This window comes from Maniola hyperantus, chromosome 8, assembly GCF_902806685.2.
Source record: "Maniola hyperantus chromosome 8, iAphHyp1.2, whole genome shotgun sequence".
NCBI lineage: Eukaryota > Metazoa > Arthropoda > Insecta > Lepidoptera > Nymphalidae > Maniola > Maniola hyperantus.
In genome coordinates, this window is record NC_048543.1 from 7616803 (window position 1) to 7632807 (window position 16005).

Consider the following 16005-nt stretch of genomic DNA (forward strand, 5'->3'; position numbering starts at 1 on the left):
TGTTGGCTAGTGTAGTTAATCGCGGCGCGCGCGCAGGCCACACGTGTACTAGAAGTGAACCGCTTTTTCCGATTCGAAGATCGAACAGAAATAGAAGCCTCGCTTAGTTTTACACAGTGTTTGTTCAGTACCGCTAAATGCCGCCTAAATTCGTGAACTAAAATGGGAACCAAAGCATAAACATTAAACGAAAATAAATCCGAAATGATGTTTTTGATAAATATTCCAATAAAAGTGGACATGTCCTTATCGATACAGTAATATCGATCAGCTGTTTATGTGTGGAAGCCGTTGTTCTGTAACGAGATGAGGATCGATTTTATATGGATATTTTTTTTGGTATGAACACTTTGTGTTAATGTATTGAATAAAGCTAATGTTTAACGTGGAATTACCTACCTTTTTCTTAAGTTAATCTATTGTTCAGTGTTTCCAATTAAGGCCTACATAAAACATTGTTACGAAACAAAAATACCTATCTCTATGTTGATTTACTAGATCAGACTGTTAATAGGGGTAATTAAAATGTTTCCATTGCCTTTCCGTAGGACTAGTTCACTCTGGTAGTAGGTACTGCAGAGGTCTAGGCACTACGCCCACGACTTGACAGCCTTATTTCGACCTTCAATGTCAGAACTGATTTCAAACGTCCACTGTGCAATATGGCATGATTTGTTCTAGTTATTTTTGGTAGGTAACTAAGCACCAAAGAAAAAGAAATAATATTATGAAATCCTTAGTAATATTATAAATACGAAAGTGCCTGTCTGTCTGCGTTCCATTCTGTCTGTTACCTTTTCATGGCCCATCTGCATGACAGACTTTCACTTAGCCTATGTTCGTCTCTGGGATACAAAGGCAAGCTAGATCTAGTTTACCTAGCATGCCAGAGACGATCAGGCTCCTTTTTTACCCCAGAAAACCAAAAAGTTCCCTCGCGGTTTTAAAATACCTAAATCCAAAGTCGGCATTTTTTCGTATTAACTAAAAGAATATTAAGTAAGCATTAACCTATTCAGATAACAAACTCTGTAGCCTCGTACAAACGTTACTAAACATTAGGATCGTCCGTTTAAGTAGGTAAGTCATATTATTATACCTACCTATCTACTTATATCTACTTATATATAATATAAGCTGTGATAGCCTAGTGGTTAGGACGTCCGCCTTCTAATCGGAGGTCGGGGGTTCGATCCCGGGCACGCACCTCTAACTTTTCGGAGTTATGTGCGTTTTAATAAATTAAATATCACTTGCTTTACCGGTGAAGGAAAACATCATGAGGAAACCTGCATGCCTGAGAGTTCTCCATAATGTTCTCAAAGGTGTGTGAAGTCTACCAATCCGCACATGGCCAGTGTGGTAGACTATGGCCAAAATACCCTTCTCAGTCTGAGAGGAGACCCGTGCTCTGTAGTGAGCCGGCCATGGGTTGATCATGATGATAAAGATCTATTTATTAATTAAAGTTTCCATAATAAAACTTAAAATTTTGTAACACCCCTCAAGGTATTTGTGAATAGTTCGCTTCTACCTACTCGTAACTAGGTAAATATTCTGTCTTAGAAATTCGCTTTCTATTAGGTGATTTAAGTTCCAGTCTTTTTTGATTAGCTTATAAGTAGTTTATAATCTTAAAAGTAATGACTGAATTAAAATCAAAGATGTTTTAAAGCATAAAAACCATAATAAGTATCATCCATCTATTCGTTTACAAACCCGCTGACCGTCGATGTAAATCTTATAATTTCATTAATATAAATTATTATCCTTTCCATAATACTGGGTTGATTGTAGGTGCACTTGAATGTAGCCATTAAATGTAGATCGCTAAGCATGATAGTCAAGTAACTGCATAGCAAACGACTACAGACCCTGACCCTGAACTAGCATGACGGTAAACTCGAGCGTGTAAGGAATCCAGTCTGCATGCATTTAATCTATTTCCCCATGCTTTTAACTAGTCAACAAAAGTTTTTCAATAGCATTCAAGAGATAAAAAATCCAGTGATGCTAGATTCAATAGCTTAATACTAACATAATGTTTTTTTAATAATTCTACTAATATTATAAATGTGAAAGTGTGGATGTTTAGATGTTTGTTACTCAATCATGCAAAAACGGCTGAACGGATATGGATGAAATTTACACATATGCTACTTTTTATCCCGCAAAATCAAAGAGTTTCCGTGGGATTTTGAAAAATGTAAATACACGCGAACGAAGTCGCAGGCATCAGCTAGTATTGGTATAAAACACAAAAAATGTTTCTACCTGTATTCGGTATAGACTTTGAAACCAGCGTAGTATCACACGCCGAGTATCCACTATCCGCTAGTATCTAAGTAATATAATTAAGCCAATACAAGCTCTTACTAATTTACATACACCAGCATAGTTTACCTATATACATTTTCGTTGTCCATTTGAGTGTGTATCAAATTAATCTTGGTATGTACCCGTTATCTACATTAAAATATATAGATAGAATTTTATAAACGATCTTATATTCCAGACAGTAACAGACATTCCGATTCGGTTCGCTGAGTCGTGGTATGAAGTCCTTCACCTAAAATAAGCCTCTGATAATAAGAAATAATAAACGCTCAAACTATTTAAAAGAACTTCTTATGAATTGATCTTGATGAAATGATTGAAAAGATTGCTGATTGAGAATTTCTAATTTTGTGTTTGTTATTCGCTATCAAGGTAAACAGACCCACACGTACCTACCTATGTTATACCTACTTACTTACTCCAAAGTCGACATGCCGGCACATCGCGATCGGCCTAGGCAATCCCCGTAGGAATGCCCAGAGCGCTTCTTTCTTCACTCTGGGCTGGTTTCCGCACTTAAACGTTTCCGTCTGTTGTGCGTCGCCCAGAGCGCTTAATCCGATGCCAAAACTTCGGCTTTTGCCTAACGAGTTTTCAGGGCTATCTAAAAGTGCCTAAATTCCTAGTCCAAAGCCTACATTTCATTTATAAAAAATTCGACTTTGCCTATTTTTTTTATCTGGAGTTTTATAATATCTTTGCTAGTCGATAAGAAAAATAATATGAGGTGTAGAATTTTAAATACATAAAAAAAATTGGTTCGAGCTTTTTGCATGACGTCACTAAATTATTATTACTCGTACATTCACACCAGCATCAGATATTCCTTTTTTGTTTAAAATACATATTCATGTGGATTAATGGAATGTATATAAAATAAAAATACTCACATGTCCTACAATTACACTGAAATAATAAATGTCACTGTGATCTTTAAATGCGACAAGATCGACCGACGAATTTTAATCTACTTGAGGGCGAAACTGGTCTAGGTATATCACTTCCTTGTGTTTTTGTGTACCGACCTCAATTAGCTAGGTATGTGCAAATATTTTTTTTTAATTTTTATTTAATGAAATGCTTGTAATTGTAATAAGACCAATCTCATAAATACGTTTTTAACTTACGATTTGGGACTGCTAATATAAAATTTATATTAATATAGCAATATGTAACTAACGGCCTACACTCATAGATAGGTCCTTAATAAATAAATAAACTTAATATATAATATTAATAATAAATACAATATATATGTATATATATATATATATTATTAAAATATATATATATATATATATATAGTTACTTAACATTAAATCAAATAATACATATAAATAATAACAAACTATAGACATAAATAAATGTGTGTAATAATAAAGGGTATAATAATAATAATAGTTATATATTATACGTATTTAAGACGCAAGTAAAAAAATGGAAGAAATGCTGAGTGGTAATTTGATATACTTATTAACTTTTAAATAGTAGATAGTACATAGGTCCTATACTCTTGTTTTGACGTTTATTAAAAAAGTAACTTTGAAAAGTCGTCATCTACCCCATGTATACTCTATGACCCCATCAATAGACCTGTACAGCCTCCGATGACATCCTATCATACATATTGATGCAGCCTTACGCATCTTTTGACACCAACGAGCGTGCTTCAAAAATGGCGGGTTTTGCCAAGTAGGTACCTACCTGCTTAAATAAAAAAGTTCTTTGGCTCTCAGAATACACCACTGTGGATTGTAGCAAAAGCCATGACACTTCACAGAAAACAAGCAAGTAGGTAGGTAAACTTTGCTTTGTGGTTTCAAGTTCACCATCGTCTACAATTTATTTGCAATCTTCGAGCTTAAAATACTTCACGATCTGGTAAACCAGAACTGGTTTTCCGCCTCACGCTGCACGATCCGACGAACCATATAAAGTTAATAAAAACAATGTACTTACCTACTTACTTAGTTGTATAAACCAGCGAATTGCAAGTCTAACCCTAAATAAAGTGTACGAGGTACTTAGAACTGCAACACAGTATTAACTATTCAACTATTTCACTTTGTTACCGTTCCTTAGTTTTAAGGCATTTAATAAAGATTTTCTTTTTTCTTCATTTTGCCAGGCTTGCTGTCTATTGTAATGATCTGTAATTACCGTTTAATGGTAAAGTGTTTACCTAAAGTTTAGTAACTTCCGATGACCCCTGACATCAATGGTAACTTCAATACTCCACATGACGGTGAAAGTCATATAAATATTATTTTGTTATGAATTTATTTATTTAATAGCTTTTTCCCTTAAATTTGTCCGCGTGATTTAATTTATACTCGGGGATAATGTAACTATTTATCAGTGAAAGAATTTTAAGTATAGGATCATTACTATCGAAGATTACCACCTACATACGAACTTTTTCCTCTTAATTTATATTTACTATAGGCTGTTTGGAAAATAATAAAAAATCTCAAAAAATTATAGACCGTAAGTAAAATACAAAAAATTATAATATACTTATCTAAATATATAAAAGAAAGACTTATCTATCAACACACAGTTCAAACTACTCGACAGATCATATCAGGCTGAAATTAGGCATGCAAAATGCAGATAGCTCTTATGACGTAGGCATTCGCTAAGAAAGGATTTTTGAAAATTCAACCTCTAAGGGGGTGCAATAGAGGTTTGAAATTTGTGTAGTCCACGCGGACAAAGTCGCGAGCATAAGCTAGTCTACCACTAAAATATTATGTTACCTTATGATTGTACAATATTTTAGAAGTTCTCATTATTTTTTTAAATATAAGTGAAAATAAGTAACTAACTACCTACAAATATTTTTCTTGTAGCAGGTACGTGAGATAATATTATATCAAGGTTTTAGCCTTCTTTAAACTTCTCAAATGGTTTTGACCTCTATGTTATAAAAATGTTCAAAATTGGGTAATATAATTATGTACTTAAAGAAATAACGTCTGTCCAGATAATCAAATAGATATAAACACAAATGTAAAAACCTAGACCAATCAAATGTAACTTATGTAATAATTTTATCTGCGGAATTTTATTACTATACCTAGTGCATAGGTCTCAGAAATCGTGCTATACGAATCATCATCATCATCATGAGCAACTCATCGCCGGCTCACTACAGAGAACGGGTCCTCTCAGAGTAAGAGGAGACACGTGTATGGCCATAGTCTACCACGCTGACCAAATGCGGATTGGCAGACTTCACACACCTTTGAGAACATTATTGAGACTCATGTATGCAGGTTTCCTCACGCCGTTTTCCTTCACCGCTAAAGCAAGTGATATTAAATTACTTAAAACTGAAACGCTATGTGCGTTCGAAAAGTTGCGTCCGAAAAGGTGCGTGTCCGGAATCGAAACCCCCCCCCCCTTCCCCGATTAGGCTATACGAATATTTATACAAAATAAGTGCCTACAGAGCTAATTATTATTACCTATTTAAAATATTATGTAAGTGGTACATATTTTATTAAATATAACCAGCAATGTTCCACGTCAAATCTATCCCGATTGCTCAATTTGATCTGGTTTAGGTATAAGGTTGCACTTGCGTTGTACCTTGTCAAGTCTAACATGATATTAATAATTTACAAGTTGCTAGACCTATAATACTAGGTACCCATTAGGTACCTATTTATTTCAATAATCTGTTATTATTTCTTACTTATTATAAAATGAATATTTATAATAATTCTATTTGATTTATTCCTTTCTTCACATCACTTTTCTTCATAATAATGTGCAAAAAAGTGGTGGTTTAGTGAATTCATGTTAAGTTGCAAAGGTTTGAATATTAAGTACATCATCATTCTTATGCGTTTTAGCAGTTGCAATAAACTATTGCTAAATAAGTTTATTTAGTCATAGTTTATTAGTATTACTTTACAAAATCCTGAAAGGCTAGAGTATTTTATTCTTATCTCGTTGTATATTAAATTATTGCTAAGGACATTCCATTTGATAAAAGCTTTCCGAAGGCCGGCGAGTGCGTGTGCGTATTATAACGTAAGCCAATTAAACAGTCGTACTCAACTTGTCACACCTGTGGTCGTGACAATCATAATATCTAGTCTAGTATTGTAGCTAGCACTGACCTCTACTAATACAAGTACGCTGGACTTGCTCTCGCCAACCTGTTTTTGAAACGACTTGATTATCGCTATTTTAGTGCTGGTAGGAACAGTGGGTTTCATGTGAGCTTACTCGCAACTAAGTACTTAAATGTTAATGATAAGACAACATAGTGTCAACCGAAGACCACTTGACACAATGTGTCAATTTTAATTCCTAGTACACTGGGTGGGGCGATTCCAATCGGCGTAAGAAATATTTGTTTTGTATGGCACATTTCCAGTGTAGGTACCTATTTGTATAATATGTCAATTTTAATAGTTGTCAGTTATTGGTTGGTTATTGGAATAAGTTTATATTGCACTTACGTACAGTCTCACGAGTACATAGTTGACACTTTTATCAAAATAAGTAATTTCTGTTGATTTCAACTGAAAACCGATACTAAAATAGTAGTCATAAAATTTATTAACAAAGTTTCACTTTAACAATCTGTAATACTTAATATTTTTTTTAAATATATTTATCAATCAGACACTACTAGCACATGAGTACTGAGTAGATATATTTACTCGTGTGCTATAAGAGTATATAATTAACTAGACTGCGACTTCGTCTGCGTGGAGTTAGGGTCTTAAAAATCTCGTAGGACCCCATTGATATTCCGGGATAAAAGTAACCTATGTCCTTCCCCGGGATGCAAGCTACCGCTGTACCAAATTTCGTCAAAATCGGTTGAACGGATGGGCCGTGAAAATCTAGCAGACAGACGGACAGACAGACAGACATACTTTCGCATTTATAATATTAGTATGGATTAATTTCCAACACTAGTTATTTTAAATTTCATGCATGCTATACATTGCTACAAAATATAGAATGTCTTATGTCGTACATCCACGACCCCGTTAAAGTCTAATGTATGCAGCCGTAGATAGGTTGTCTACGACAAATTCGTAGACCATCGCAAAAATATAAATGACGTAATGTAAACACAAGCGGATACGACGTGTGCTACGCTAAAAAATAATGTGCCTAATACATTGTTTTTTTTGTCTAGGACTATCTTTGCATTTTTGTCATTCTAATGAAATAGTTAGTCTATTACGAACATAGGTAGAAACATATTTTGTGTTTTATAAATAAACTAGCTTATGCTCGCGACTTCGTCCGCGTAGACTACACGAATTTCAAACCCCTATTTCACCCCCTCAGGGGATAAATTTTCAAAAATCCTTTCTTATCGGAGGCCTTCGTTATAATAGCTATCTGCGTGCCAAATTTCAGCCCTATACCTATTTTTGTGCTGCACGTCAACAGGATATGTTATCACGTGAACGTTACGTGAGCGATCAAGTTGTATGATCGACAAAATAATTGTTCTAGGTTAAATTTCATTAATATTTAATTACCCTTACACAGTTTAAATACTGATGCAACCGAGTACCTCGTGTTTCTAATATAAATACATTTTTAACTTCTTAGCACTCTCAAGGACATTACACTAGCATCAACGTACCTACTCGTAGTAAGAACTATATGATGCCTTAGTCGTCTGTTTTAATTTATTTTTTAAAAATTTCATGGGATCTCTTTGATTTTCCTGGATAAAAGTAATCTATGTCATCTCCACGATGCAAGCTTTGTAACAAGTAGGTGATGCCTGCAACATCACCAATGTGGATTTAGGTTTTCTAAAAATCCTGTGCGGGAACTCTTTGATTTTCCGGAACCTATATCATTTTGCGGGACCCAAACTATCTCTGTACCAAATTTCGTCAAAACTGTTTGAACGGATGGGCTGTAAAATGCTAGCAGGCAGACAGGCAGACAAACAAACACACTAGCATTTATAATATTATAGTATGGAAGTATGGATTTATGAATCATCAACCAATCCAAGTACTTTATTTGTATTCATAAGCTCATCTCAGCATAGTACGCAACAGGTGGAGATAGCAATCGGGGTAGGGAGCCACGCACACCCACTCAGCCCTCACACTCCGGTGCGGGGTAGCGCGGGTGACGTGCGGATGTGTGGGGTGTCTCCCCACCTCATAGCCCGATTGCCATCTCGACTTGTAGCGTACTATACCTAACAGCTTTGTTTTTGGAATACGATTGAAAAAATTCCAGTAGGTATTATTATTCTAAGAAAAAAATCCTTACCTTGCATTACTCTGAAGTCTATTGTTTTAGATATGCAAATGAGCTTAAATTAAAACTATCATCATTAGTCATAGACTTCTATAAAAAAGCAACAGAAAAAGAATCCGCAATACCTACCTAATATTGACTACTTATATTGTCTTAAAAAAGAAAACTCTTTAACCTATGCATTCTTCCTACCCTGACTTACATGGGCGCAGACCCAGAAAACCCTTCAAAAAATTAGGACTTGCCAAAGAGGTATGGAACGCAGTATGTTGAGCTTCACTAGAAAGGACAGGAAGAGATGCAAAAATCTAAGACGAATCTCCAAACTCGAAGATGTACAGTCATCCACACCAAAATACTTAAATGGAGATGGACTGGACACATGCTTCGAGAGAAGTCAAAGAAGTGGACCAAAGTTTATTTATTTATTTATTTATTTACACTTTATTGCACACAACACAAAGTAAACATTGAAAAAACACAATACAGGATCTTAATCTAATAGCTGTAGCATGCAAAGGCGGCCTTATCGCTAAAGCGATCTCTTCCAGGCAACGAAATCACGAATCACGAAAGTTATGAGATAATGGGACGTTAGGGATGGTTCAAAGCGGAAAAGGGGTAGACCATGAGGTAGATAAAGGACGCGCTGGCTGGGCTGACGATATAAAGCAGACAGCTGGGTCACTATGGACAAGAGAAGCACAAAACAGACTCATATGGAAAACCCTGGAGGAGGCCAATGCGTCAGAAGACGCGCTGATCGCAAAAGAACTAAAGTCCGAGATTTGGATTAATTATTAAATGTAAATTCAGCAACAAAGGCTTTATTTATTTATTTAATACTACTGTAAATTTCTTGGTACATACTTACATAGCAATCACAAATACGTCACCGTCACGACTTTGAAGCGACTCCATGGTAATATTCTAATCAACTGCGACATATTATTTTGCAATCTTCCTACTCACCTCACGACTTGTGCTATATAGTTATGTACCTATATTTAAAGTTGCAGTGTCATGTTTCAGTCCTCATGATTTTCATAAATGTGCCTAGCCAACGGCAGAGACCTGGCGCGGTCACTTTATTCTTATAGAAGTCGTAGGTTAAATCGGACCCATTAAATTGCGCTATTGCCGTACGCAATGAAAGTCGTGATAGCCTAGTTGTTAAGACCGCGGCCTCTTAGTCCGGTGGCCTGGAGTCCAATCCCGGGCACGCACCGGACTATGTGCGTATATTAAGCAATTAAGTATCACTTGCTTTAACGATAAAGGAAAACATCGCGAGGAAACCTGCATGCCTAAGAATTAATTCTTAAAGCTGTATAAAGTCTGCCAACCCGCACTTGATCAGCGTGGTAGACTAATGTCTTATATGTATGTATATACCAACCCATATCACCACACATATCTATCACCTTGAGAAGAGACCCTTGCTCAGTAGTGAGCCGGCACGGCGATGGGTTAAATGTGAAGATGATGATGAAGATGATTATGACTGTCGTACGTGCTCACACTTTGCACAAGACTCTCTTAGTTTTAAGAAAAATTGAATCAGTCGACTAAAAGCCTACAAAATAATCATTGTGTATGTAAAGCATTAGCACCTACCTACTTATTATAATTTTAAAGGCTCACGAACTAATTCTAGCGGAACTGCGAGTTTTGATAAGTGATAGTTAAGTACCTATCAGTAATTAGTAATTACCTACTTACAAGTAGTACGTTTATCAAGGACAAACCACAGTCACTACATTAATAATTCAGTAGTTAACTGTAAATTTTAGCATTGTGCTATAAAAAAAATAAGTTTAGACAAAAATAGTCTGAAATGTAGGTAATGTGACGTTCAAATCTCGTTTGTTTTTTTTAAATTTAAGTGGGGTTCACTAACTTCCATACTTTGGAAGATGTTATGGTTGATTTAGTGTTCAAAAAGATGACCCATATATTTTGTCCTTACTTTAAAGTGCTTTCCTAGTGGTAAACTATGGTACTTAGTTAATTAGCTGTTGGTTTCACTGATTACTTTAAAATACCCAAAAACATAGCGGTCATCATAATGATCATAATTTATAACTAGTTAAATTGTTTAAATAAAACCAACTACCTACTTAATTGGTCATATAATTAAAATTAAATTATAAGCCTAAATGTTTGCACAATTAATAAAAAATACTTATCAGATATTTTGTTATTCTTGCTACAATTATAGTTTCGGTAAAACTGTGCTACAACTGTATATTTTAGCCTATAGTCAATGAAAGAAGTATCTACCTAATTGCAATCTTGACACTGAAACTGTCAACTCTCGATACAATTAGGAGGCATACCATCTAAATATATAAAACGAAAAGGTTTGACTGACTGATTGATCTATCAACGCACAGCTCAAACTACTGGGCGGATCAGGCTGATGCAGATAGCTATTATGACGTAGACATCCGCTAAGAAAGGATTTTTGAAAATTCAACCACTAAGGGGGTAAAATAGGGGTTCAAAATTTGTGTAGTATATGCGGACGAAGTCGCCTGCATAAGCTAGTCTTACTATAAAGGTCTGCAGACCGTATGTCCCAGGTATTTAATATTCTATTTTGATTTCGAAAACAAACAGTATCAAAGGTTACAATCGATAATTAAAAATAGGTAGAACAGACCAAAAAAGTTTCCAATGAGATTGAGCATTTATTGTTTAAAATGGTACAAAAATGGTTTTGTATATTGTAAAAATTATATAAAAAAATTAAATATATTATAATTATTTATTAAAATTAACACATGTACGTACGTACCTACCTTTACCTACTTACTCTCTGAATAGCAGTATAGACGTACCCACATGCAAAACCTGAAGCCCTGAAGTTTCTAGATCCAGCGGCAGCTAATATTTAAGTGGTTTAAACTGTATGTCAGTTTATCCTTTTAAATTGTATAAATTAAGACTCTTTTTATTATCTTCGCTGTTAATAAATTGTTGATATACGTAATAAATAATTATACCCTATTACCTGCTGATAAAGAGGCGCCCACGCTTTTGCCTCGGAATTCCAATGTAGAGTTTTTTGATTCCAATTTGGCATTTACGATCACTATGTCACGTTGTGCGTGTATGACTAATTACATTGTACTACAGTTCTACGCAATATTTAAACTCATTTAAACAGTGAACCGACTTCAAAATCACTGAGAAGTTTAAAGTAATAACTTTTAAATTACTTTCAAACCAATAAATAATTTACTCCTAAACCAATAAACAAAAAATCAAAACATATTGTTTATAGTTGTATAGTTTTTGAAGTCAGCGCCAAAAAATCCTATAAATTAAAAAAAGCGACTTCCAAAACCACAAAAAAGTAAAAATATTTTTTGTTTTTACACGTGTACCTATGTATGTTGAGGTCTGGCAAGCTTCACGCTTTTCTAGTTTCTTTTATTATGCTCGTGTAGAAATAAAAAATTATTTTTTACTTTGTAGCGGTTTTGGAAGTCGGTTTTTTAAGTATATCTTTTTTTGAGCTTTTTAGTGTAAATATAGTCATTGCTTGGTATGTACCTAAATATCAATTCTCCGGCAAAACTTTTCGTCCATATTGCTTAGGAGTTCAGTACCTTGCAGCATTAGGATTGAAGAGTTGGGACTTGGAATTCAATAACAAAGTCTATGCTCGGCGTTTACAATATTATTTCACCAGGAACTTTATCCTCTATACTCTTCGTTTTATTTTATAATATCAATTATTATGATTGAACGCTATATGCTATATCTCCTCAGTTACAGTATGGTGAATCCGAGAAATTGCGGTTAGAAATACCTGTATAATTTAATAGTAGTAATCTGAGACTGAAGTGGATAGCTACCTACCACACAACTGCATTTTCTTGGCTTCGAATCAGACGAAATGACATTCGAATTTAGTAAAAAAAACTCAACCCGTATTTTCCACTCGAATTGGTGCACTGCACTAGTGCACAAGCGTAGAAGATTAGAAAACAGTTGACTCTTAGCTAATACATTGGATAAACATGCACATGGCCGTTTGGTGTCTACTTAATATATAATATGTGCCACTCGTGGCCAAGTTTTGTGGGTCTTCATATAAATCGAAGGATCTTAAAGCAATTAGCAAGCAGAATTTACCCCTCAGCTGACATTCACGGAACCATTGGTCTATGTGTATATGTGGCCCCAATACACATCGGCCCAATCATATAGGGCGTAGCGTCCAGAAGCGTCCATTAGCAACAATACTTGCATTGACTTGCAGCAAAAATCAAAATAGTTTTTATTCAATTTAAAACTTTTACTAGTTGGTCCTATTGAATCGTCAAATGCATCTACCACTGGTTCGCGGATAGCCTTTCTTACCGAGAAGAACGCGAGTGCGTACTGCAAGTATTGTGCATATAACTCGCTTTATAAAGCCGACTTTTGCAAGTTTTATTGCTGATGAATACTTCGCTATAAAGAGATAGAATAGTGTGTGAGTAGACAGCACATTTGACTTCACAAGGCCGCGGCGGTCACTGACAGGCGCCGCCGCCGCCGCCCGCCGCCGTTACTACGGCATTCAACCATTTCCGCTCTGGTTATTAGCGCTTCGTTCCACAGGCTTGAACTTTAAGATGAATTCCAATACATCTTGTAGATAGATAAAGCTATAAATACTATATTCATGGATACTTTAAAAAATGATGTAGGTAGGTAGGTACCTACTACCTATACCTAGCTATGAAAATAGATATAAATTTTCTAATATGTCAGTTTCAAGTTTCAAAGGCTACGGCTACCTACTGCATTAAAAAACTTTTTATTATGCGAAAATATACCTACTTTTTCTCTGTAACAAAAACCAGTCCTCAGTTTCGGATAAAAAAGTGAAGGTTAGGTTTTTAAATTAACTTACAGAATTAAGTATAAGTATTATATTTTAGTAAAGATGCAATTTTATTACTAAAATTAGTGGTCATTCATAAATCATGACTTTTCCCCGAAAGTTATATGTTACTAGCATCTTTCGTGTTTTTCAAGTGGCTCAAGGCAACAGACTAGGAAGTAGGTGATACAAGTCTTCGACGGAGATCAATTTTGTTTCTGACTTGCAAGAACTTATACGTAGTACTTCCACTCGGTAGGTACATTATGGAACCACGTCATGTTATATTTTACTTTCGCTTATAGCTATGTACCTACCTAACTATATGATAGAAAATCTTAAAAACAGATAATACTATTTCAAATCGCCATTTATATCTCTGTACATAAAACTGTTCAAAAAGATAGGTATCAAGAGACGGAAACAATACATAAATAGAGATCACTGAACAGTGAATTATGCAAACTCATTTTTGTTTTTTTATTTTAGCCACCAATTTAGGTATTTTATATTTTTATGTCATTGATTTAATAGAAATATAAAGAATATAATATTGAAGTAAAGTTTTCCTTTTTCAGATCTTGCCGTATGTGCTGGTGACGTCACTACCGGTACACAGCCCAGTGAGTCACCACACGAACGTTGAAACCAATCCTGCCAATGTGTACCAACAGCAAACGAATGCTCAAAATATACCAAAGCCCGACGAAAGTTCGAACCATGACGAACAAATCATATCTGTAAGAATTACTTCATCTATCGCAGTTGGCAGATCGAAAGCTAAGTCACCTCACCAAGCCTCTGATAGAAACATAGACCCCATTGAATCTGAATTTCATATAGCTACCCCTGCTATAGAAGAAACTCAACCTATTGATTCTACAACCATCTCCGACACCATATCTACTGTTACAGCTACAACTTTGGGAGATGTTGAAAGTAAAACAGAATTACCGCCGAACCTTGTTGGTGCTAACATTGAGTTTATTAAGCAATTACAAGCGAAAAAGGGAATAAGGGGTCTGAATAATTATGAAAGGCTACATTCTTTTAATTCGGAAGATGACCTGCCTGATTCCAATCAGACTAACGATTCTGTGGCGGAGTCATCTGTACAGTCAGTTTTAAGACAAGATACGCTAGACGATGTACCATTGGCAAGATCAGTGCCGCTGTCTTATAGTTCAAAAAGTTATATTCAGGACCCACCACAGAGAAACTCACACTTATCAAGCGTAAATTTTAACGTAGTTCATGATACACCAAAAGTAAATAATTATAATGATCACGTTTCGGCATACATACATCCCACACAATCAGTAGCAGAATCACAGGAATTTTATAATCAACCTTCTAAGGTTTACGGCCAGCCAGCGCAAATATATAGTGAACCAGCAAAAATTTACAGTGAACCAGCAAAAATTTATAGTGAGCCAGCTAAAGTATACAGTGAACCAGCTAAAGTTTATAGCGAACCTGCAAAAATATATAGCGAACCCGCCAAATTTTATAGCCAACCCGCTTCTTTGCATCTCAATGAAAATACACAGTCAGACGGAGCTCCATGGCCACGAAAACCCCCTAACTCAGGCTATAGCAGTACAGTGATTAGTACACCACCAACTACATCACCTCCATTTCCTGCAAATAGACAACATTCAGGGCACGAGCCTGAAAAAAATTACGAGGTGGATGAAAAAGTTAGTGTTATGACTGATGGACGAACTCATGGTGAGCAGCCCGCTAACCCTGAAAATTGTAAACAAGAGAATTGTAAAGTGGGTTACGTTGTCGAAGGTCGACAGTTCAGGAAATATAGAGTTGAGGAAAGAACCTCAGATGGATTCATCGTAGGAGAATATGGGGTTGTACGCAACGAAGATGGAGCACTAAGAGGCGTCAGGTATACAGCCGATAGCGATGCTAGTCCTCGTCTAATACATGACGCACTTATGAAGTTCCTGCAGTTAAAATAGGTAAATAAATAATAATAATTACACTTATTTTATCAAATAAGTTAGTTATTTGGTGACAAAAGTTTGCTCATTTAATTTATATAATATACTTAGTTTTCTTTCTCAACGCTTTTTTCCATCAATTCACTTGCTGGAAAAGACTGATCAATGCCTCATGTTGTTACATGTTACAATAAACAATAATAACTACATGACTATACCGTATCTTTTGTTTAAAAACACATTCTTCATATTTGTAACGTAGGTATATTATAGGTAGTTCCCTATTTCTATTCTGTGTTTTTATTCCAATTTCCAAGGAATCATGTTTGGTGTAACCTTATCTGTTGCATATTGGGATAATGCAATGTTCGTTCACATAAAATAAAATAACAAGTTAAATAAATCGACCCAAGTAGGTACCTACTTCGTGTGAATTTACCCACTAGGTGTAATTTTGAAAGCATTTTTAATAAATTGGTATTTTGATATGGATTTTTATTTATACCTAATATTTAATAACTAAACTGACGGCTGATGATGATGATTATGATGAAGCTGACCAAA

The 16005-nt window shown here is 35.2% G+C and overlaps 1 protein-coding gene across 1 annotated transcript; it reads left to right on the top strand.

Moving 5' to 3' along the window:
* The first annotated feature begins 8 nt into the window (after nt 1–8).
* LOC117984328 (uncharacterized) lies at nt 9–15927 on the top strand. Its single transcript, XM_034970955.2, has 2 exons — nt 9–339; nt 14062–15927. Exons 1-2 carry the CDS (start codon nt 307–309, stop codon nt 15457–15459), a joined length of 1431 nt encoding a protein of 476 aa, XP_034826846.1. The 5' UTR covers nt 9–306; the 3' UTR covers nt 15460–15927.
* The last annotated feature ends 78 nt before the right edge of the window (nt 15928–16005 follow it).

What these genes read in the sequence shown, in the direction of transcription:
- LOC117984328 (XM_034970955.2), top strand. Translation starts at nt 307, where the DNA reads ATGAGGATCGATTTTATATGGATATTTTTTTTG. An exon ending in TTATATGGATATTTTTTTTG is followed by an intron (nt 340 to 14,061) that starts GTATGAACACTT and finishes TTCCTTTTTCAG; the next exon opens with ATCTTGCCGTATGTGCTGGT.